The 23,661-nt window shown below is 33.9% G+C and overlaps 2 protein-coding genes and 1 long non-coding RNA gene across 8 annotated transcripts in view; 1 reads left to right on the top strand and 2 right to left on the bottom strand.

The window, feature by feature from the left end:
• The window catches only part of LOC132911533 (uncharacterized), a 245,660-nt gene that overhangs the window by 207,123 nt on the left and 14,876 nt on the right, over positions 1-23,661 (top strand). The window contains exon 1 of one of the 2 annotated variants that reach the window (XR_009659021.1): positions 3,165-4,076. The exons of the other annotated variant lie outside the window; for it this stretch is intronic. This is a non-coding gene — a long non-coding RNA (uncharacterized LOC132911533). Of the gene's footprint in view, positions 1-3,164; positions 4,077-23,661 lie in introns of those variants that run through there. 2 annotated transcript variants of the gene reach the window in all.
• LOC132911229 (mitochondrial 2-oxoglutarate/malate carrier protein-like) lies at positions 115-2,523 on the bottom strand. Its single transcript, XM_060967701.1, has 6 exons — positions 2,225-2,523; positions 1,684-1,899; positions 1,460-1,590; positions 1,223-1,393; positions 1,050-1,149; positions 115-971 (listed from the first exon to the last, which is right to left on the bottom strand). The coding sequence occupies exons 1-6, from the start codon at positions 2,281-2,283 to the stop codon at positions 767-769; spliced, it is 882 nt and encodes a 293-aa protein (XP_060823684.1). The 5' UTR covers positions 2,284-2,523; the 3' UTR covers positions 115-766.
• Positions 5,491-23,661, bottom strand: part of LOC132911490 (potassium voltage-gated channel subfamily H member 8) — a 28,357-nt gene continuing 10,186 nt past the window's right edge. Inside the window, exons 3-16 of one of the 5 annotated variants that reach the window (XM_060968145.1) lie at positions 16,562-16,795; positions 15,549-15,680; positions 14,807-14,934; positions 14,408-14,636; positions 12,851-13,014; positions 12,029-12,242; positions 10,488-10,667; positions 10,055-10,254; positions 9,531-9,780; positions 9,182-9,444; positions 8,717-8,865; positions 8,484-8,652; positions 8,039-8,411; positions 5,491-7,819 (exon numbers count right to left, since the gene is read on the bottom strand). In XM_060968145.1, coding sequence (XP_060824128.1) covers positions 7,608-7,819; positions 8,039-8,411; positions 8,484-8,652; positions 8,717-8,865; positions 9,182-9,444; positions 9,531-9,780; positions 10,055-10,254; positions 10,488-10,667; positions 12,029-12,242; positions 12,851-13,014; positions 14,408-14,636; positions 14,807-14,934; positions 15,549-15,680; positions 16,562-16,795 — 2,897 coding nt within the window. In that variant the 3' untranslated portion in view covers positions 5,491-7,607. Of the gene's footprint in view, positions 7,820-8,038; positions 8,412-8,483; positions 8,653-8,716; positions 8,866-9,181; positions 9,445-9,530; positions 9,781-10,054; positions 10,255-10,487; positions 10,668-12,028; positions 12,243-12,850; positions 13,015-14,407; positions 14,637-14,806; positions 14,935-15,424; positions 15,681-16,561; positions 16,796-23,661 lie in introns of those variants that run through there. The other 4 variants (XM_060968146.1, XM_060968147.1, XM_060968148.1 and 1 more) reach the window with 4 other exon arrangements.

The following is a 23,661-nucleotide window of genomic DNA, read 5'->3' as shown; positions in this document are numbered from 1 at the left end:
GTCTTTACATATTAACCACTTGTATTAAACGTCGTATTCAAACGATTCTTCCGAGGAGAGTTATTAGATAATTTATTTATCTCTCATTGAAGACCACATTAATATACACAAAAATAACATTTTTTGTTTATTAAACAATTATATATACAATTTAAGTAGTATATATATATACATGTAAAACTGATAGTAACTATATACTCGTTACTTAATATTTATACATCCCAATGTCTCATTCGTAGTTTCAAATTTTATGAAATGATATTTATTGTAGACAAATAATTTATAATTTTGTAATATTAAGTTTTTATACATATGTGTAGATATAAAATCATAAAATATACAGTTTTTATAATAATAACAATTAAAAAAATAAAAATCATACAAAACGATACTTTATCTGCCAAGAATGTTAGTAGAATGTATTGTTTTCGTAAAGTAATAAGAAGATTTATTTATCGACGTAAACAGGTGTATGATTTGTTACGTATGTATGTACTGTAACCTAATCTTTGATGGACTTTAAGCTGAGGTTTGCATGAGTTATCAAGGTATTCAACATTTAAAATATAAAATTAATAATTATTGTGCGTGCATTATGTACGAGATACATGTATAATATCTATCAAATATTAATACACAAACAAAAGCTATATTGAAAGAGTGAACATTCAGTCTAAGCATATAACTTGAAAAAGGTTAAATATAAAACGAAACAAGGGAAAAAATGCTGCTTAGACAGTTTGATAATTCACTGCATGCTTGTGTATTAAAGTGCACCATATGTTCTGTAAAAATCACGCATTTGTTCTACAAAAACAAATGTCAAGACAGTATGTGGACCTAGACGAGCATAATAAGGAAAGAAACCTTTCCACAATGAAAATATTCCTTCATTTCGGCACACCTGAATTATAACATCTACTGCACCTTTAAATTCTGGTTTACCATCCACAATTTTCATATTTTGAATCCTGCAAGTCATTAACAATGCAAAGTGTGAAAGCGTTTTCATTAACTGTTTCACTAATTTACTTTTTTTGAAACTTTACCTTGTTTTAGCAATATCAACTGGCATAGAGGCAGTGGTAGTTACTAAACCTGATATCATAGAACTTACAAAATGTAGTGTAATATTGTTTTCAAAATATCCTATCCAAATATATAAAAAAACATTATCCCAGTGTGAATCATTTGATTCTTACTTATTTACATGTTTACAAACCAGTGTTAAGTAACATTTCTTTAGATTGAGAATATGATGCCAATTGAGCTGCATTTACAACCATAGCCCTTCCCATTGTTGGAACAGTACCTCTCCACAATGCTAAAAATCCCTCCTCTTTGACTATTCGAACTAATGCATTAAATGCATTTTTATAATTGCGTCTCTCAGCTAAAAATACATCATTACTAAGAATTGGAAAACCTCTGTTCAATATTCAACTAACAATGAGCATACCAATAGGTAGTCTACCATCGGCAGTCATTCTAATTAAAGCAATTTCAGCTGGAGTACCGACAAATGCTGCTACACAACCAGCAGTACAACCTATCAATACTTTCATTATAAAATTTGGTTGGCTGTCTTTTCTAAACAAATATCACAAGAAATATTAAATGACTGTATTTGGTACATGATAGCTTTTTTTACATTGGCCATGTTCTCAATATACATGTACTCACGAAATTAATTGTGACAGCCATTCATATGTACCAAGTCTTGTAGTTGTATATGAAGCTTGACGCAATAAACCAGCAGATAAGCCTGCATATAAAGCTACAGCACCTTCATTTTTTAAGATTGAAGATATTACATTTATCGTTGATGTCTTAGTACCACTTAGTTGCATTCGATTTTTTATTAAATCTAATGGTTGAACAACACATGTTGCAGCCATTCTAAAATAAAGTAATCGATTAAATTTAGCTTTCTAATCATTGATAGTAAAATGGCCATGAAACTATTTCTATATAGGAAGATATGAAAGCTAATACAGACTCTTATGTAAGTTATAATATCTATTTTAAAATATCATCAGATACGAATATTTCATAAAAATATATGCAAATATGTTAAATTTATTTTTGATAGCTAAAATTAATACTTGAATCAAAGAAAGTGTTCTGACAATTGTCTTTTGCTTGAATTTCCTAGAATGTCTATATACAATGTATATTGTGTTCTTAATCAAATGAATGAACTAAGATGATAAAAATAACAAACCCTGCTGTTCCCCCAAAAAGGAAGTTTATTGAAGTTGGCACTGTCTTTTGATTACTCATTTTAACAATATTGTATGACACTTATATTGACAATTAAAAGGTAATTTTTAATTTAGATGTTGCCTAAAATGTTGTAGAAACAAACGTGATATTTACAAAATTTTAAAAGCAGAAAAGTAAGCACCGGTTCGATATAGACTTGTTGAGAGCACTAAAATGATCTAAATGGAAGATTATCAAATTTCCGAGAAATTTCATCCTTCGCTTACCCTTTCCCATACCAGCCCATACTGAATTATCAATTTTTTGTATTTTAGCGACATCTCGTAGCACAAAGTTACTTATGATATGTACCACACTTGATAAAGAATTTTGATAAACTCAACTATCACTAGATAAGAGCCATAATAACGATTGTGATAACAATGATAATAAAATAATACCGATAATGCAGAATTATTTTACATAAAAATTGTTAATTATTAGTTTAATAATGATAGTTTAATTTCATAAAATTTTATTGTTTAAATTATATATTCAAAAAATTTTTGAATGTCGACTATCGATAATACACGCATTCATATATATGTACATATATATGTATTAAGTGAGTGAGAGAGGGGAGAGGGGAGACGGTTACTTCTGTAAAGAGATAATAAAATCATAAAAAGAAGATAGTCTTAAAATTTATTAAGACGTGTATAAAAATGAATAATATAATTTAGATATTACGTAATTTTTAATTTGTTACATTTTATTAGAAAAGAACAAGAATATTTCATTGGTTGAAATTTAAGTGAATTTAAATTAAATTTTTAGTATTTCTTGACTTTATTAAATAATTAAAAAATTGTTCAAAAAATTTTGTCTCATTAATTATCATGAAGCGCTCTTTCTATAATCAAATTTATCATCAAACGAATCTATATATATACCCATACAGAATTTCTAGAAACACGATAGTTAATTCGTAATACTGTCTCACTCACTTTATTTTGGTGTAAAAGAAAGTAATAGAAAATAACAGGAAACTCACCATTCGTTGAGAGCTTCTTATTGCAGGTGGTGACCATAAGAGACGCAGATCCTAAATAGCTGCCATGAAAGAAAAGATATAGTTTAATAAATTACTAATATTACATGTAAGAACCCGTCATTTGAAAGACGAGTGAAGAACGAAGAATTAAAATAGTATTTAAAAATAAACGAGAGAAAATTATGAGGCAGAAAAATTTGTTGCCATAGGCACGCCAAATTTCGAGAATTTTCGCATAATAGCTGCAATGAAATTATATTTAAATATTTTTCAACATTACATTGAATATTTGAAAAAACTTACCACAATCACTTCGTTTCCATGTACTGCATGTTTTCTTTACATTTCCGAACATTATGTATTTCAAATTTGCAAAATTTTTAAACAATTTGTTAAGAAATTTACGGAGACCGAAAATGTCGCGTACCGAATTAGTAACTGAAACTGTGAGATTATGTGAACACTACGTGTGACATTCAAAAAGTCGTGCAAAAATATGAAAATATAGGGAACACATCGATGGAAAAGATTATTCAAAATGAATCAGAGATATTGATAAATGTAAAAAATTAAATTAAAAATGTAAACTGTATTTTTCTCATTAGTTTTATGTTTGTTCAATTTTATATAATTTTCATTTTAATAATTTATGAACTTTGTTGACTTAGATAGTAACCCGTCCTAAATTAACGTACGTGTGCAGTTTCCTGCCGACGCGACGCGAACTTTATTAGAGTGATTTGTGAGTGTGATTGGAAAAAAGGGATGACAAGCTACTGTAACAAAACACTTGAGAAAAGCTCCTTTTCGTGGACAGGTAAGTCGAGTACAATCACGTAACATACATAATATGGTTATAAATCGGTACAAAACAGAAAATATTGATATACATATATATCGATCAAAGAGTAGAATATCATGATCCTTGTTGCAAGTGCGACGCCAATGATTCCTACTTTGTTTTGTAATATGTGACTTTCTTGTTCAAACAATGATTAATTTGACGTATTTATACAAAATATACAAAGCTATATGTATTATTGATCTTTTTTTTGTGAAATGTGATTTTACAGCATAGTACTGAAGTTGAAAATTTGTAACATATGCATACTTCAGAGATGTGTACATACATATATATTATGTATGTGTATGATTTACGATCGAAATCTTTATATGTATATGAATATCGATTATGTTTTTAAGAATCTTGTTCTATATGTAGTCATTTGATCTTCTTCGATACTTGATTCATTGTTTCATGTATCGAAACATGCTCAGTAACAATAAGTACATATAGTCGAGATTCGAGATCGTACCGCTGATTTACAACGATATGCAAATATGGCGAATGGAAGCCATATTGAAAAATATTCCGTTACTTGTTTAAATAACATTTGAAGATAATGTTATTAATATTAGAGTTTAGAATAGATTAACAGAGTATTTCGATATTTTAAATCCATATGTAAAAAATATGAAATAAGATTCAAAAGTAACATGTGATTACACGAAAGAAAATTTAGACCAAACATTTCTGTAATTATTTTTATTTCTTCCTTTTTTATAATGAGACGAGTGAACAAAGAACCAATTGTACGATACACACTGTACAGTAAGCAGATAACAATATTTACAAACGTCTGAAAGATTTTAGCAGGTTGACTCTTCTTTTGTTAATTGTATTTGCTGCTCAGTTTTTTGTTATACCGAAAAGAATAATATGCACATTAAATTAATAGCATTTTTCCGCCCGAAATAATCGATGAAGAGTTCGTACGTGTACGATAGGCGTATTTTAGCCAAGTTATTTAAAAGAGACATTTTGAAGATTATTTATTAACATTAGTATTTTCAAGATCCCATCAATCGTAATGTAATTATAAATATATTCTATCATTTTCGAATTATATGCCTCTCTTTCTGTACAATATTTATATTTGCGATTGATATAACATAACTCGATATTTGACGCCCCTGGAAAATTGCACTCGACAATTAGGTATAAAAACGATGTAAAATGTTTTGTTCGGACAGTATGTATGTATATGTATTTTTTCACGATTCAATCTGAATGTGGCTTTCAAAGGTGTTTTGTAATTTGATATACCAAGACTATACGGAAAATCATAGGCGTCAGTTACGTAGAAACCATATATTCCTACATTCTAGATTATCTTTGGTACGCAAGAATAGTGAGAACAGTAAGTTTTTATTTTAAGGCCGTTGATTTAAAGTTTTCTAACTAGATTGGTTAAAAAGTGTACCATAAAAAATTTAATTAAATTTAGCTATATCTCTGATAATTTGATATTTCTTTCCTTCTATGTTTCGCATAAACTTATTTAACCAACAATAAGTTCATACAGGGAAGTGGTGATAGTGTACATACGCCTGTATGTATACGTGTATCTGTACATGTATACATTAGATGCATAAATTTATGTTGTATCATATCATACATAAACAACAATTTTCTTTTTCCTCTTCATTTTCAATCTAATAGTTAAATTAAAATTATTATACTGTACCGTGATTGCACGGTTTAGTACGTTATCCTTAAAATTCGTCAACTTGGAGCACACTGAAATGTGCGTTAAGGAATAATCATATTTTGTGCTTACTGACATTTTCATACATGTTAAGATGACAAATGTTTCTTTCGTAGTTAGTTTCTCGGAGAGTGTAAAAAGTAGTAGAATACGTGAGAGTAGGTTAAGTATTACAATATGTTTAGCTTGAATTATAAGGTGAGGAGCATAGAAATAGTATAACAAAATATATGAAATATTTATAAAACAGCTGCTTTCATTGACATTTGTGAAATTATGATATAATAAATACAAATATCGTACTTTATACGTTTTATCTCTATGATGTAATATATTCGTACGATTATTTTAGAAAACATTGGTATTGCATCATTGTTTGTGCGCTCAAGGAATGAGAATGTAAGTAGGTTAAACGATTGATCATCTTATGTTTCAATTCTTATATTCGTTAAAATCAAATTCTAGGTACTGAATCGTAGGTGTCCGATATCATAAGTAGACGAATAATTTTTTGATGTTTCACAAATGACGATGAAAGATGAACGAATACAATTGTTGTGCATGGCCAAAGCCGTGCCTTATCACATATTTTTAATAGCGATATACTATTTACATTGAATTTGTTCAAGAAATACTTACAATTGGATATATCTCCCGCGTAATAATCTCGTATGATACATTAATTTTAAAATCAATCATTTGAATAACCTTCTTCATTAACGTACTTGTCTTACCTACCTTGAAATCAACATCTTTACTGCGATGATAAATACTACTTTACAATAACTACTGTCTAATTTGGACGTCAGCGGATACATCGAAATTTGTTGTGCATATTATTGCTACGCTAGAGTTTAAAACTTCGTTCTCCCCGATAGATCTTAAAGTCTTTTAAAGCGAAGACTTTGAACGTTGAACGTTCTTCTCACATATGTGAAAGTGAAAACACGAATGCTCTTAAGTAATACGTTTTACTGATTTATTTACAGCAAAATTACTGCAAGAGAACATCTTTAAATAAAACGACATAGTTTCTGCTAACTAGGTATAATCAATCACAGCGACACGTATGCGTATGGAATGACAGAAGCAAAAAGTTTCTATAAAAAAAAGTAGATTTTCAATATTTTATATCGTTATTCGAATTTTAAATATCCTCGATAATAATATAAGAATTAGTTAAAAAATACTTTTTCAAAATATTTTTTAGATCATGAAAAAATGTACCAACAATTCACTTCGCATACGATATATTTTTTAGATTAAAATTTATGATTGTACACGTATTCCATTCTAGAGATTCGGATTAGACGATGAGATATCGAGTCCCTAAATAAATGTAAATGTCTCTCGGATGAGCAAGGTTATAGATATACTCGTACGTGTATTTATAGCTTATCAATGCTGGCGATCTTCTCATTTTTCTCTCTTTGGACATGTTTCGTGTCGTAAAAAATTCTTATATCATTGCTATACTATACAGAAATTTATTCAATTATCGTAGAATTGTTTTTGGGATGAAGACAATGTCGATCGTTCGTTGCTAACTATCGATTGAATTCAAGTATTCCAATCAGTAAAAAAATGACCAAACTGTTGATTCTAGATTTCATAGGAGTCGAAATACAGGTGATAAAAAATGAACGAATTTGAACACTTAAAATGAGTGGTTTTGTTTCTCGTTGCTCTATTTTAGTCATGAAATTTGTCTTTTGCTCTTATCTCGTGTACAAACATCTCGTCTTCCTGGGTTACGTGTTCTTCTAAGGCTTATAACCCTGATATGTTTCTGGAAACGTTCAGCTATCGAAGGGATCGAATTTCAACGATCGAGATTCAGGAAGTCGGCGTAGAGTGCTAAACGCTGGATATAAAGACGCGTTCTCGGCATCGCCGGCACTAAATCTGTGCGATAATTTGTTCTCGCGATCCCACGTCGAGTTTGTTGGTTTATATAAACGAGGAATGTGTCGATCTCCATGGTTATTACCGTAAACGAAATCAGCGTTTCCTGAAACAATAACTTTCCTGTATATTACAAGTTTCCAAAAGACAGCAATCTAAAAATTTAACTCTGCTGTTCTTGTCGTTCATTCGTCGCAATCGTATTCCTTCTAATCGCAACGACGAAAAGTTTGATATTTTAAAAATACTTGTAGAATTCATATTTCAACTGCTTGCACATTTTTCGATAATAAATGAAAAAAAGAAATTAAATTCGAATGGTTACCTTGCGCGAGAGACGGTGATTGCGGCGGTGTCCCAACAATAGGCGACAAGGGCTCGTATGGCGGTGGCGGAGGTGAAGACGGCGATGGTGTAGGAGACGGTGGTTGTCTCGAAAGAGTATCCGGATCGAGTTCGAGGATCCTTAGAACTCGTTGAGGATTTGCTCGAATCCACGACTCGAACAGATCCACAGGCCAGTCGGTTTGCGTGGATGCGTCTGACATTCTTCTAGGTGGGTCCCAACATATAGCATCTGGCGGATGAGACGAACTTCTCGCCAAAACGCCACTCCCACGACTCGCCGGCGTTGGCAAATTTGGATTACTTTGAGGCGAACACGCTAATATTTGCAGAGCTTGAATGGCATTCCTCACCTATTTTTATACGAAACAATCGGGAACGTTAGACCAGTTGAGAGTGGAACGAACGTTTACCGCAATATTTACCTCGTAACTCAACGTGGCAACGTCTTGGTGTAACGTTGAAAATTGTGTGTCGAGTCTCTCCACCGATCCTCGAATATGTTCCTCCATTGATTCTTGAGCGATTACCTGAGCCGCTCTCCCTCTTACTAGAACTCCTCTTCCGGTTCTTCTTGCTTCTCTATAGTCATCCCTATTATACGATGTAGGATATTTGAAGAATTTCTTAAGAGTGAAAAAATGTGGTGAAAGCTCACCTGAACTTAGCATGCCTAGGACTCGTCGTGTGTAAAGGCGATTTATTTGGTGGTGATAAAGGTGAAGTCTCTCCTTCGTCAGGCACATTTTCGTCGTCTTCGCTAATCGATGGTAACGTTAACGATGGTCCGTTCATATCTGACTCTTGCTAAACGTAGATAATTAAGAAACATTCGTATGAATCTTTGCTTCTTCTTACCTTTACTATTGGACGCTGTCGATATGAATATCGGATTTCAGAACCTTCGTGCAAACAGAGTTTATAAAACGGTAGTGTACGCAATGTTTGTTTCAGTCAGTAATTTGCCATTAATTTGTACATTTTGATATTTTGCTGTTACAAGAAACGTATGGAAATGTCCAGATACTTTTGACCGGTATTTATTATACGAGTAGATTTATGGGTTGATTTTTCAGAAAGCTCTTCAATTACCGACACTGTGATATTAAATATTAATACTTACCTCAGCTTCGTATCCCTCTCGTATATTGTAAGTGAGATCATGTTGTATATCATTTGCAAATTGATGCTGATACTCGGGATACAGTCGAAGTACCTCGACTAATCCATGCATATTTATGCATTTCAAATCACAATAAGTCAACGCTTTAACGTCACAACTTGATTTGACTACTACGTCCGCGGCTCCTCCGCCACCTGCTCCACCACCGTTACTGCCGTGTTGCAGATGAACGTTTATGTCACAACCTACTAGATCGCCTTTGCCTTTAAACGAAATCAAACACCCCGTGTGAGACTTCGATCCTCATTTTTCGAATATAATAAAAGCTACGAACACCGTGATATCGTACCTAAAATCGCGACGACCATGTTGTTTTGCACAACTTCCATCGAGCCGTTGCATAAATAATATATGTACGAGAGTGCATCTCCTTTGTGAATTAAAAATTCGCCGGGGGCACAAAAATTATTTTTAATGCGAAGAGAAAGCAGTTTCAGACAACCCTGAGAAGCAGCTTCGAATATCGGTAAATTTAATATTTCGCGATGTAAATGCATCGAAACATCACCCCGGAGTTCCTCGGGAAATTGTTTCAAGGTCTAAAAGCAGTAAATCTCGCGTAATCGTGACTAATTGTGAATTACAATACGTTTGGCAATTTTATATGATTTTATATGACAGCGTAATCGAAAGGCTCATAATAAAAATCTCTTGTCGGATTTTTCCATCTTTTAGGTAACAGTGATCGAAATACATTGCACAGATATTGCAACAGATCGTTGGAGTATTCCTTTGGTTTGCTGGAAAAGAAGAAACGCGAACAAGAATGCTTTTCTTTATAAGCCTTTGAATTATCGCGTTTACGTGGTTTACCTCGTGTATATCGATACCGTGATTTAAAGACCACATAGTTTGGAAATAGTCTTGCATTCGCTGTTTCAGTTCTTCGGGGATCTGATGCAATACGAAAAAATCCTTGAGATCCCGCAGTTTTGTTTGGTATAGCGATCTTCTAGAGTAAATTCTTTGAATAATCGCTGTCACGTTACCAAACACGACGGCATGCATCAGAGCTGTAGCATACACGATATGTACAATGTGGAAACATTTTCTATCGTAAATTTTCCATTCAAAGTTTATTCCGTATTAATTAATATTATTTCCCCCTAATACACGTGTATGCAAATTCTTATAATGATTAAATACGCGTGCAGCAACTAATAATACTTGGTTAATTAACTTGAATAATTAATTGGTAATCCTTACGGAATAACATATAACATATTGATCGATGATGATTACTGACCACCAATGAGCATCGTGCAAATGGAGAAGAACTTTTCGGAGAATGTATTGGCCGACACATTTCCAAATCCTACCGATGTTAAACTACTGCATGTAAAGTACAACGCTGTGATGTAACTTTCCGCGTGCGTTACGTTCTCCACGGAGATTTTTAGCCTCTCTGCCAGCGTGTGAATCCAGCCTGTAAAATGCGTCCGATCAAAGTCGATTCGAACGTCAGTAGTTCATTCTCTATCGAATATTTCTATAATCGTCGCGTTCATATAATTGCGTTGTATGTCCCCTTTGAGTTGTTTAATCGGATATTATTCATTTACGCGAACGGATTGAACAATAGGGTATTAAACGGTAGTATTACGAGAGTATGCCTAGAGGCAAACGTCTGCAGTTAAATTATACGATACACTTTCTCGTAAGAGAAAAATTTGTAGTCTAATACGACTACAGTTTCAATTTTCTTCGGGCATCGATTCTATCTAGAACGTAGTGCTCTCCAAAACAAAATTCCTTGAATCGAAACATGCAACATCAATCTGTATATCTAAATATGTAGACACGGAGCATTTTGTTCAAAATGTACGGTTGTTGCTTAACTCTTGCGTAGGCGATCAAACTGTTCACGCACGATGAATATCCCATTACGATGTATCAGATATATTAGATAAGTATCGATGATTCGACTTTCGTACATTTCCAAAACTTTCTATTTCTCCTTCTTATAATTCTATCAAATATTATTTTAAACGATTTGAGCGGTAAAATACTTGACGTTACAACGCTGCCCTGCTATGGACGCATCTTTAGAAAATTCTGATCATTTCACAAAATTGCAGTAAAATTTAATAGTATATTAAAAAGATCAATAATGCAGTTATTACAGAATGTAATAAACGCGAGCCGGGAAAGAAGCAATTGTTTTATAAAGCTCCATCGTTCGCAGCGTTGATGGTTAAAGTTGTAAAAAGTTACGTCTGCTAACGACGAATTGATTTTTTAACAAACGCCGCCTGCTAGCTTGGGTAAAATAGAATTCCACGCTAGAGTCGCTCGCTCCTGTTACTCGCATATTTCTGTTGCAGTAATGCGATAAACGGAACCTTATCTTATTTATGTAAAATATACAGATCCACGACGTACTAAAAACCATATGAAAACGCGAAAAAGCTGTCATGAATGCCGAAGACCGTATGTGTTTGTGCAAGAAGCACGTAAATAAATTTGAAATTTTAATACTTAAAGTTTTATGCGCGAATTTTTATTTGTTAGACCCGAATTGACGTAAAAAGGTGGAAAGAATAATTTCCAAGGCAATTTCGTAATATTCGTATTGATTTTCATGAGAACACGTATAAAATTCTTAAGGAAAATTTACAACTACCTTTTTGCGCGAATATTCTTTTGTCCATATAAATGTTAAAGAGGAAGGTACTATATCTCGACTCGCAGATATTCAAGCGTTTCATTGAACTTAACTTCAACTGTAAAAGTTTCGTGAATTTGTGTCTTATAAAAATGATATTATTATATGAAGATCGAACTTACCGAGATCCCAATCATCGTCGTTTCTCAACCTTTCTTTTTCCGCGATAACGAACCAAATGCAAGCCAACCAATGTGCCACCAAGATAAAGAAAAGCATTAACATAGTCAGAATGACGGCACTGTACTGCGAATATCTATCCATCTTTTGAAGTAATCGCGCGAGCCTTAGTAATCTTGTCAGCTTCACTAAATGAATATTACCATGTCCTGATTCCTATGATAAAAGATGCGCTATTAATAAACATGAAATACGTTAATCGAAGTATTTAGATCGATGATATTAGTTGTAATTCGTTTCGATACTAAATATGTACATACTAATTTATCGAAAAAATAGTATTGCAGCAAATCGATGTTAGATTTCCATATGTTAAATATCCGCTTTGATAATAATCGACGTTAATTACGTATTCTTGTACATACGTTATAGACTCACGACGACTAGATTGTACCATTCATGTCGAGATATGTCGTTCGATTCAAGCTGATATGTGACCGTGTTCCGGAGAGAACGCGAAGCTTGGAATCGGTATGTCGTTCAATTTAATAATACGCGGACCTTCCCTAAATGAACTTCATTCACAACTCGTTTTCAAATGTACAAATAGCATATCGTACACGTGTCTTCCTTACGTTTCTCAACAGGACATCCAGAGATTTTGAGTTAGAAAAGAAACTTTATTATTCGCAATCGAGATACGGATTTTACAAGGCAATTTTAAGTTAACTTGCAGTTTGCAACACGAGTATATTAGTACGCGTGGTATAAAAGTTTCAGGGTCGAAATATTTGAGTAGTTTGAAATAGTTACGAATTACTCACCTCGCCGCTGTAAACGTCAGAAGCATAGAGAAAATCAAAAGGCAAAGCAGCGACAAGATCGACGAAAAACCAACCCTTTAAATAGTTCACGGCTATACTTTTGCTGTTGCTGACAACTTCACCTTTTCTGCTTACGTACGTTGTTCTAAAGTTTAAAATGATATCTGCGGAAAGATGTGTGATTTTAACTATTGTTTGCTTTCGTCTTCGATAATTTTAATTGAAGACCGGAGGAGGAAAGTTCGATAAAAGGGTGAAAATCATGCGTTTAACTTTAAAATGAAATAGGCAGACGATTTTGGTAACACGAAATTGTTGGATGATGTACCGAATCTTAAAACTGTTGCTCTGTAAAACGTGTAAAACGTGACCTATCGTCTTTCTCCCAACTTTTTAATTAATTCTAATCCTACAAACTTTGATCATACCGCAGAATAGAAATTTTAGCGAGTAGAAACATCGGACCTCTGTTTGTGTTTTGATCAAAGAGACAAACTACTCTTGCGATCCCTTCCCTTCCCTTATTGAGTTTCTCGACGCGAAAATGCAGCGCGTTAAGGAACTTTATTTCCGCAGGATGAACTGCTTTTAATCTCGTTAGCAAACAGGATTTCTATCTCAACATTCGCTCATCATACTTATTTACGAATTGGCTAAACGAGCCCAAGTAATTTCATATCAAGTTATGCATACGAATACTAGATTTTCGAATACAGATAAATTGAGAGGAACGATACGCATCAACTGATAAAATCCTCCTTTCACAGGATGTTCTAATTTTCTCTACCTAAAATTCATCAGTATATTTTTCTAGATATAAATACGAAATACGAAAATTTTATTATAACATAGACGTAATGTAATACGATTTTTTATTCGACTGGACGTTCTGAGAAAATCAGGTTGGACAAGTTTAAACTGCCCTATATTGTACTCACAAATAAAATTATGATTTCTATCCTCGAAGAGATACGATCTCGTCGAACACCAGTGAAGAGTTCTTACTTTGGACATCGTTATTCGATATTCGCTTTGAATATAAATCAATTCAGTGTTTGTAGAGCGAATGTCGCATTACTTGCGAAAACTGACTCAAGAGGAATTCGCTGCATCGTGAAAATTGAAATAAAACCAATATTACTAGCGCGGTAACAGAACTTCTTGTTTTCTTTTGTATATTGGTCTTATATGAATAAATAAACAAATATATCGAGATTAAATTACATTTCTCTGCATTCGCGCGAGGAAAATTGCACTGAATGGAGCTAGTAGTTGAAACCAACGATTGCACAGGTACAAGGCGGATTGGAAACAGGGAAGCGAGGAATCGTTGCTTTCGAACTTAACGAGCTTCTCGAATTACCAATTGGATGAGAAGAGTACCATTCGTGTTCCTTTTTGGCTGAATTACTTTAAAAGCATCGCCAATCGATATATCGAACTGTCTCTGATTAGTAATTTTAGGCTGATTACGATAAAGGTCTGTTCTCTCCTCGGCCCTTCAATATTTTAAATCAGTCCCGAACGAGACAAATAAGTTGAAGAAATGATACCCACCGGTTATAAAGAGCGCTTCGACAACAACGTCGCTAACCATCGTAGGCCTATCGATGTTAATGAAACTCGCGTTAAAAGGGACGACGATCGCCACGTAAAACGTCGCAAGGAGTATTAACCAGTCCCAGCAAGACTTAAAGCCACCGTAATGGCTTAGGATGAACTGAGATTTTTTGATTCCCGTCGTTTTGTATTCTGGCAAGGGTGGTGCAGTGGAATGCAGAAGGTTCTATAATAATAGTACAACATACGTGAAAGCTTTCTGTGGTAGGAAAAATATTCAGATATTTTCGTGAATCGCTAAATGTGAATATAAATATAAACGTAAATGTTTTCAAGGTAAATGAAATGGTTCAAGCCGTTCTTAGAAGTGATTAAAACGGGAATGGCAGCACTTACATTATTCAATTTAATTTTGTGCTTATTGTCCTGTTTGTAATGGCCTGATAATTGATAAAGGACGGCGCGACTCCTTCTTCTGCCATAATTAGCTGGAGGCGCTTCTGGATCGAGACCGCCATTTGCATCTGAAATATATATATATATATATATATATATCGCCGTATAGACTTTACCCCTTTGTACAGTTTAAAACTGTACGCTGTATGCAATCAAGAAGTTGGACGAAGAATGTATATTTATATTTAATTATTTATATGTAAGCGATAATGTCGTATCGGTTAACACTTTTTTTCCTTTGATCTTGGATAATTTTTTTTGTCGGGAAAAAATAGCGTACACCGTAAAAGTATCTCCCATTCCTATGGAATACGTACATACGTAGCTTTTCTAGGTCAATTTTGTAAATGACTAACACGTGCAATGCCATTACGCGTAAATTCTACAAGAAAAGCAAACTATTGGAAGCTTCTGATTTGTGCTATTTGGTGTCTTTGCTTTCGTAATAATCGTTGCATTAGGTATTTACGTGCAGCGTGTAGCGTGATCGCGGTGTAAGAAGCACGAAACGTTAGATACGTTGAAAAAGTATGTACATTGGGAACGTTTAATCCATACCCGATGTATGGTCCGTGCTCGGATACTTTGGAATGCAATTCATCAGTCACGTCGATCGAAATGCATTCCAGAGAAAATCGTTTCGTCAGACTGAGTTCAGCAGCGAAGCTTGGCTAGAACTCACCACTATCGTGCAACTCACACAGCTGAAGGTTCTTCGTGTGGGTGATATCCTTATGCGAAGCCAGAAACAGAACGACGTCGCCCTTTTCATTTTTGATCGGAACAATATCGAGCAGACAGTCGAATGGACTTCCTGCAATCAAAGTCACATTCTAAATTTCGATTAAAACGTCGATCATCTGAAATTTATAAGCAAAAACGCTTTTCCTTCTGTTTTCTCTCTTTTCTTTTTTTTCTTTTCTTTTTTAATTCTAGCTATGAATTTTTCATTTCTACTGTCAATGGTTCGAACGCAAAAAGCCAATAGTAAAACTCGTATCAGAAACATAGACAGGTGGTGTTGTACAAACACGATAGAACCGATTTGATCCAATCGATTATCTTGATTAAATGTATTCTGCTGCACCTGTGTTATTTTTGCATGCATTTACATCATACCATTGTGACCAGTAACGTTAAATCACACTTTTTCACCATTATTATAAATCATACGATTATTTCATGTAGCAACATTGATATTAAATCTCGGCGAATAAAATTCGCGAGATAGTATTTTTACATTTTATTAAAATATATTTACATGAATAATTTTATGAATCCTTTAGTGAATTTTTCATTAAATGAGTTACAATCTATATGTGTGCCTATATATTGTACCGTCGTTGAAAAATCAACGACAATGCGAAGATTTTTATGGTGAAAAATTTCAATAATAATAACTTTGGAAAATAATTTCAATGTAATTAAATAACAAATTATCAGGGCGTTAAAACGCATCTATTCGTGCGTAATATGTCATATTTAGTGAAATCTGGTTTTGCCAGGATATTCCACAAATTGGTTTCTAAGGGATCAATTTGAATTACCATTAATTAGGAGAATTATCTCCATTCTGTAACCAAATGTTAGATTGCTAAACATTGGTAATCACCCAATTCCTTGCTTGGCAAGTCGAACGTCTGTGATTGAAATGGATCGTTTTCTAACGCGGAAGAAAGAACGAACGAAGCTTACCGGTCTTTTTATAGAATACGACTTCCATCTTCAGCTCTGTTTTGCTCTCGAGGCTCTTGTCGATCATCGCTCTTTCCTCTTCTTTCGTTTCCGGGCCATAGAGAAACTTGCAAGCGCAACCCTTTTGCATGATTTGCGCTCGCGCGAATCCTGTCAGCTCGCAGAAACCGTCAGAGCAATAAACGATCGGGTAGAGCGACGGAACCTGTGCATTTCCCAGCACAAAGTTGCTGTCTGCGAACAAAGGCGAATATTCCATTAAAGCAAACAACTACCATAACGTGGTTTCTATTTAATCTTTTTTACTTAACCACCTATTTATTCTCGAGTTTTCATTATAAACTACATACATCGAACATTATACAGTACGTCAGGAAAATATTCTTTTATGAATAGATCGTGTGTATCATAAGAAATATTTTATAAATTTTACTGCTGCTGTTACAGCGAGACTGGAATACGAAAATCGGGTAACGGTTGCTCGAAAAGAGAAGAAAGAAAATATTAGTTAAACGCAATGAATGGCCATAGATTAATCGGATTAATGTATAAATCTATGTGACTGTCGTCGTCGAACTTTGCGAGGCTCGAGCCAAAACAATTTTAAATCGCAGTTGATTCGCTACCCGTGGCGAAGTTGCACAAGACGCGTATAAATAGAGGTCTCTCCATGATCCTGAACATTATCTTTTTGAATACAAGTATTATCGGGTCGCAGCATTAAATCGAGCATTTGTTACTAATAGCGCACGGTATTAGTAAAAAAAAAAAGTTTTAATCTCAGAATGCGCGAATCTGCAAAAGCTTTTATACAAATAAAAGGTACAAGATATTTAAACCAAGAATAAAATGCATTCGCATAAAATGGTGACGAATATACGATACACAACAGCAATTCTGACAAAAATATGTTTGCAAGCAAACAATAATTTCAGTTATATTGTCAGAAAAACTTGTACTTATTTATATCGTACCCTCTATTGTATGTGTTCGTTGTTATTTCCCGTTAGCGAGAACATGGATCTTGCCAATTAACTTTCCATATATCGCGTCCATTTTTTCGATTACTCTTTATTTCACAATTTCGTCATACTGAAGAAAAAAAAATCGGAAAGAAAGGAGAAGGGAAGTCTGATTGAACCGTCGATTAGCTTTAAATAAGCGCAAAGAAGTAAGTGATACGTGTTTTTCGTCGAATTTGTTGGTGAAAGCTATTCGACGAAAGTTATAGTACCTCGCTATATTGCGTATGTTATACGAAAGAAATTTTATTTGCACTTTAACGAGATGATATTATCATAATCACATTGACAAAGTTTGAAACAAATATAAATACGTATACAAAAGTTACAAAATATTTATTGTAGATATATTTCGTAGAGATCATGATATGTATATATGTTTGCAATAAATATCTCGTAATCTCTATGTGGATTTTCAGATTGAGTTTAAATTTTATCATAATTATGACGAATTGATTACGATGCTAATGAAGTCTCAAAATGTTTCATATAACACACATATTAGTACACGTGTAGGTACATAATCGTTCAAATACTTTCACTACGCTACGTTCTTCCGAAATACAATTATCGAAATTGAGAAAAGTAAACAAGATTTCGATGATTACGTGAACGTAATGCACGCCTGCATCATATGGTGGTTCATTGGTTAATAGCTTTGTCAACGTCACTGACGTCACGCATAATTTCTTTCAGGGTGACGACGATGCTATTTTTAATTTTACGCTCACCCCTGAAACACTTTCATCTTCCCACAGCCTTTTGTGAGACTTCAACTCTCGACGCTTCCTTGTTTCTTCAAAATAAAATTAATGACTGTCTGTTTATCAAAAGGGTTCGGTCTAATTTCATCTTCTTTTAATTATCGTTAATTCCTCGACGAGTGTATTTAAGTTTGGATTTTTAATGAAAGTACGCTGGAGAATTGCTCGAGATAAATGCATGGACAGAAACTTTTTCTTTCGGTGAACGATCACGTCTAAACAATCTCGCGCAATTTTTTAACGGATCATGGTGATTGACGATTAAGCCACCCTTTATGCAGCGTGGAAAATAGTGATTGTCACATGTTCGGTAGGGAGTTCAGTTACGAAGGGTTGTAAGATAAAAATATGATTTAGGGGTAAAGTTTAAATATTAATTTATTTTAATTTGCTGGTCATCTTTTCTTATTTGCATCGTGTTCTTTGTCTTTGATTTCATTTAGATTTAATTCTACTGCAGTCAAATTTTCATGTCTGAACGTCGTTCTCGTTTCACCGTATAAAAAGATTTCTAACGATTTAAGAGAATTTTCAATATAAAATTAAGATTAAATTCTCTTGAATTCGCCTGCAGCTTTTTACACCTAAGACATTTTTTAACGATAGAACTCGGGATTAAAAACGCGCAAATAAATGTAATTCGTAGAATTCGTAATTACAAACTAATTTTGATTCGAGAAAATACACGTACGTTTGACCAAGATTCAAAATACGATTAAAGAGCCGATGCTTCTTTGAAAACGTCAGGATTTCTACGCATTTGTCATGGGAATGATAAATTGTAATTATATCTGATATATATAGAAGTATCGTATAAAGCAAACGTTTCTACGATCTCAGGCAGGATGAGAGGGATAATTAAGCGACAGACACAGCGGGTTCGCAGTTCCTCTTTAATTACGGACGTTCTTCACAGACCTTATTACATGTGCTTTTCTCCTCGGCTATGTTTACTTATTTCTAATAAATATATACGAAATCGTCTTTCGAATTTGTGGTTCTGCTACACGCAGGTATACAAACACGTACATACGTATACGCGTAATACGAAATCGTCGTTCGAATTTCCAGCTGTACTATTCACAGGTACACTAACACGTTCAAACTGTCAGCTACGAGAACGACAGGGTTTACGATCACATCGCATCAGTTGCTAAAAGCAGCGTAACACGCTACAGTTTCAGTCGGATCTTGACAAAGACTAATGGAGTCGATTGTCTCGCTTACGCTTAGGAACCTATGGAGCATAGATTAGTGCCAGAAAAATGTTCTATTCTTTGTTATAAGGAATGAAAATCTGAAAGAACGTTTGAGTTTCTTTTAAGAATTCACACGTTGACGGATCGCTAACAACAAGAGACACACACGGCTGTCTTTAAGGTTGCTTGACGACGATACAAGGACGCGTATGTAAATAGGATTTTGTTGCAGTTTTCTAAATTCGTGCGAGAAAAAACTTGTAATCCTAGTAAATAAACCGAACGTCGTAAATAACGAAGGAGCACGGTAAAAATAGCAGTAGACCGTGAAAAGTGCATTTTAAATAAATATAGATTTTATGATGGTAGCTATGCATGGGAGAAAATCTGCATCGAGAAAAACAAACAGGGAGAGAAGCTGTGCTTGCTTTTGTCGAATATGCGAGAGTCATATTCGACTATGTGAATATCTCGAACGTTTGTTTATCGCGAGTTTTCTCTGTATCTAGGTTCCAGAGATTATGAACGTGTATTTGGTGCATATTATATACTTTTTACGCTTGGGTGTTAATTAAATGTAAAAAATGAGCACGTACTCAGAGGCAATTAAACCGTTATGAAATAGGAAGCGCTGTTTTATCCCGAGTGAGATTTCAATTTTCCGTGTAATGGTCAGTTATCTTTAAATATGGTATTATCTTCAACTGATTAATTAGTAAGCACTGTAAAAAACAAACGAGTTAAAATAATTAAAAAGAGTAAATTATATCAGAAGTTTCAGTCGTCATTTTTTTTTATTGTTAGCTACGTTCGAATGGATAATTATGATAGCTCTTTTTACATTCTCGAAATCGATAAAAATTTCATAATACCTCAAGTAGTTTATTAGAAAATACACCTGGTACCTATGGATTTACCGTAGGGTTACAAGCGTTGTTTTCAGAAACTTCCTAATGTGCTTTTTTTATATAAATAATTTTCCGGCCACTTTTGCACAATATACCAGGCCATCCTTTCACAGGCATTAGAACATTTACGCGCAATTAGGAACCTGAATAATTATTAGAAGACTCATAAAATCTTTAAGAATCGTTGCATCGTTTGAAACTTCCAGCTACGGAAAATCCACAGATTTGTATCAACCTCGTTAATTATGTATAGTTATCATTTGTTCTATAATTCTTGCAAACAGTTTTCGTTAAAATTTACTCTATGTTTAGAACCGTTATCTACGCAGAACTAAAATTCCAATCGTTTTCCACATAATCTAGGTCGTTTATCGTGTTTCGTACGCGATCATTATACGCCCTAATATCAGTGAACGTGAATGCACAAATTTGAAGCAGTAAGAACGATATGATACGTTGCGTTTCAGGATAAATCGATAAAAAACCGTGATTTAAAACTCAATCAAATGGTCGGAGGGTATTTTTCAAGCCGCAAGCGTATTCATCGAGAGTGAGGGAGAGAGAGAGAGAGAGAGAGAGAGAGAGAGAGAGAGAGAGAGATCATGCAAGTTTTCATGTTTTCATATTGAAAAACGATAACTACATCGTAAGTTGTTAGTCATATTTTCAGAATAACCGCAAAATAATTAAATGGATACGACACACGTGTTACCGTAGCTATTGTGATTAATTCAGCTAAAGTTACGTCCAGCTAGATGCTTTTATCGTAACATTTACGTTATTTGGGAACGATTTGGATATTTTGTACTTGTAGATATAATGCGCGTTTTTAGATCTTAATTTTAATTCTTCTCGTTTTATATTTATAATTTATCCTACCCTTGTTATTAAGGGTAGCCTGTCATAATTATTCCTACGACTATTTACGTACGATTATTTGAATAATTAAAAATGCCCGAAATTCCTGACAAACAATTGGATGCGTCAACAGTATCGATTCTTGTATAGTTTTTACGGAGAAGTGAAATTAAGTAAAGGTGATAATGGTAGAAATGAAGAAAAGTATGAAAGATAGGTATATTGTACTGCGCATTCAATTTTATTGCAATTTACGTTTATGATGTATCTCAAATCGATATATGAAAATGCCGTATTTTGAAGTCAGCTAGATTACATATTAATATTGACTTTTACAAAAAAAAGGAACAGGTATTTTGAGGAAAGAACAAATTGAACACAATTGTTCGGTTGGATAATTAATATTATAGTGAATCGATAGAAAGATTAATTTTTCTAGGAATGATCCTAGAAAGATAAATTTAACACAATCCGACACTACACTTGAAGGCGACGCTGCATGAGAGAAACGCACGAATTGATGACGCTGAACGTTAATTTTGCTGCAGACCTCATAAGTGGAATGCAAATTGAAATGTTTATAAATATCTATAATCAAGGGAATGGAATTATCTGTTAAATATTACAGAGAGTTTTATATCCTGGATATTTTATATACTTTTACATATTTATTCAAAGAGTTAAATGAAGAGCTAAAGCGTAACCTTTTAATTAACCTTTTAATAAAAATTCATTCGTAAAACAAACAGATTGAGTTCACAAAGGGATTAAGAAAACGTGATACTTTATTGTAAATTTAGGAACGTGTCGAACGTATCATGTTCGCGTGGTAATGAAAATTTCGCATTTGTGTTTAACTATGACGATATCGTGGCCATTGCGGATTAAATGGCATTATTCAAACATGTCGACCTTACGCTTTATATCACGTATCATGGACTCTGTCAAAGTATTTGCAAATAAAGGGGAAACTTGCGTTTCATACGTTTCTCCGAGTATCGTCGCTTTTTCATTTTCAGTCTTAATGGATTACAGCACGTGTAACATTTTCGATGGGACTGTTTCTTCGTAATAAGACAGGTAAGACCGTAGCAGTTGAACGTTTAACGGATGAATCCAATACAATTCCGATACGACATTAATTGTAGAAAATACAAGAAAGTGGTTCAATCAAACTTGAAATTACGGTGCGGATCGGGCAAGGTAGAGAAAATCTAGCAGTAAATTATAGCGACTCGTTTTCGATACAGTTAAGAGTTCCCCGTGGAAAAAGTAGTCGTTTATATCGAATTGGCGGTATGGAAGCAATGTCGATTTCCTTTTCCGAAGACGATACGGAAAAACTTCGAAAGATGGTGGAATACAATCGTACGACGTAATAAGTATCGCATTGGATTAAATAAAATAATTACGTCGTGGTAAATTATTTCATTTTTATATCCATAAAACTAACGTTATTTTCTCTTTAATTCAACAAACCCGCCATGTATTATGCCGGCAATTTGAATCATCGAAACATGATCGATTAATCCAAATTCGTATTTGAAGATTCAACATGAATTATTTTTTCTTTTCGAAGAGGAAAGGAGAGTTTTAATTTGTTTTCGAACGAGATCAGTTACATTTTGTAATCACGTAAAATTGCAAGTATTGTTACGGACGTAATATTCTTGAAAGGATTGTGACAAAGGTCGACCTCCATTGTAAGATGAGTCACATCTTCTCTGTATCTAAGAAAAATCTTCGTGTTACGTTTCGTTTTTTTCACAGTGGGGGCTTCTGTTTCAGGGTCATATATATAGCATAGCGATCTTATAAATAATACAAGGAACTTTTTATCTGTTGTTCTCTATAGATGATCTATACTCGAAATTTGTCGAAAATTTTTGCGCGACTAGAAACGACATTTCATATTTATACTCTTCGTTCTTCGATGCGATTTAACGAGGAAGGCCGAGAGTCTCATTACCAGTGGAACTTTATCACCCATGATTGAGGTCGCTGACGATGATAACTTAGCAATTTCCACTAAGGTCGTAGTGTACCGCTCCCCTTAATCAGATTTCTACAAAATTTCGAATACGTGGAATTGTGAAGCAAATGAAATGGTTAGATTCTTGTTCCGTGCTTTAAATTGGTTCATTTCGCAAAAGTCTCTCCAGGGGTAGGCAACTTTCCCTCGGAATATGGAAACACAAAAGTCCAATATTCCAGAAACCAATTGCTGTTAGACGCAAAGAACTGGCCCACTTACGAGACATATCTTTTCCAATACTTGCCTTTGTATAAGTACGTCCCGTGGAAACAGCAACTGGATGAGATTTCAAATATCATCTTCACTTTATAATT

This window comes from Bombus pascuorum, chromosome 10, assembly GCF_905332965.1.
Source record: "Bombus pascuorum chromosome 10, iyBomPasc1.1, whole genome shotgun sequence".
Classification (NCBI taxonomy): domain Eukaryota; kingdom Metazoa; phylum Arthropoda; class Insecta; order Hymenoptera; family Apidae; genus Bombus; species Bombus pascuorum.
This window is presented reverse-complemented; position numbering and strand designations above follow the sequence as displayed.

Bases quoted from the DNA above. Each gene is read 5' to 3' on its own strand.
- LOC132911229 (XM_060967701.1), bottom strand. From the start codon at position 2,283: ATGAGTAATCAAAAGACAGTGCCAACTTCAATAAACTTCCTTTTTGGG. The intron at 1,591-1,683 runs GTGAGTACATGT...ATATTTGTTTAG, and splicing joins TGGCTGTCACAATTAATTTC to AAAAGACAGCCAACCAAATT. The intron at 972-1,049 runs GTAAAGTTTCAA...AATGACTTGCAG, and splicing joins GTTGATATTGCTAAAACAAG to GATTCAAAATATGAAAATTG.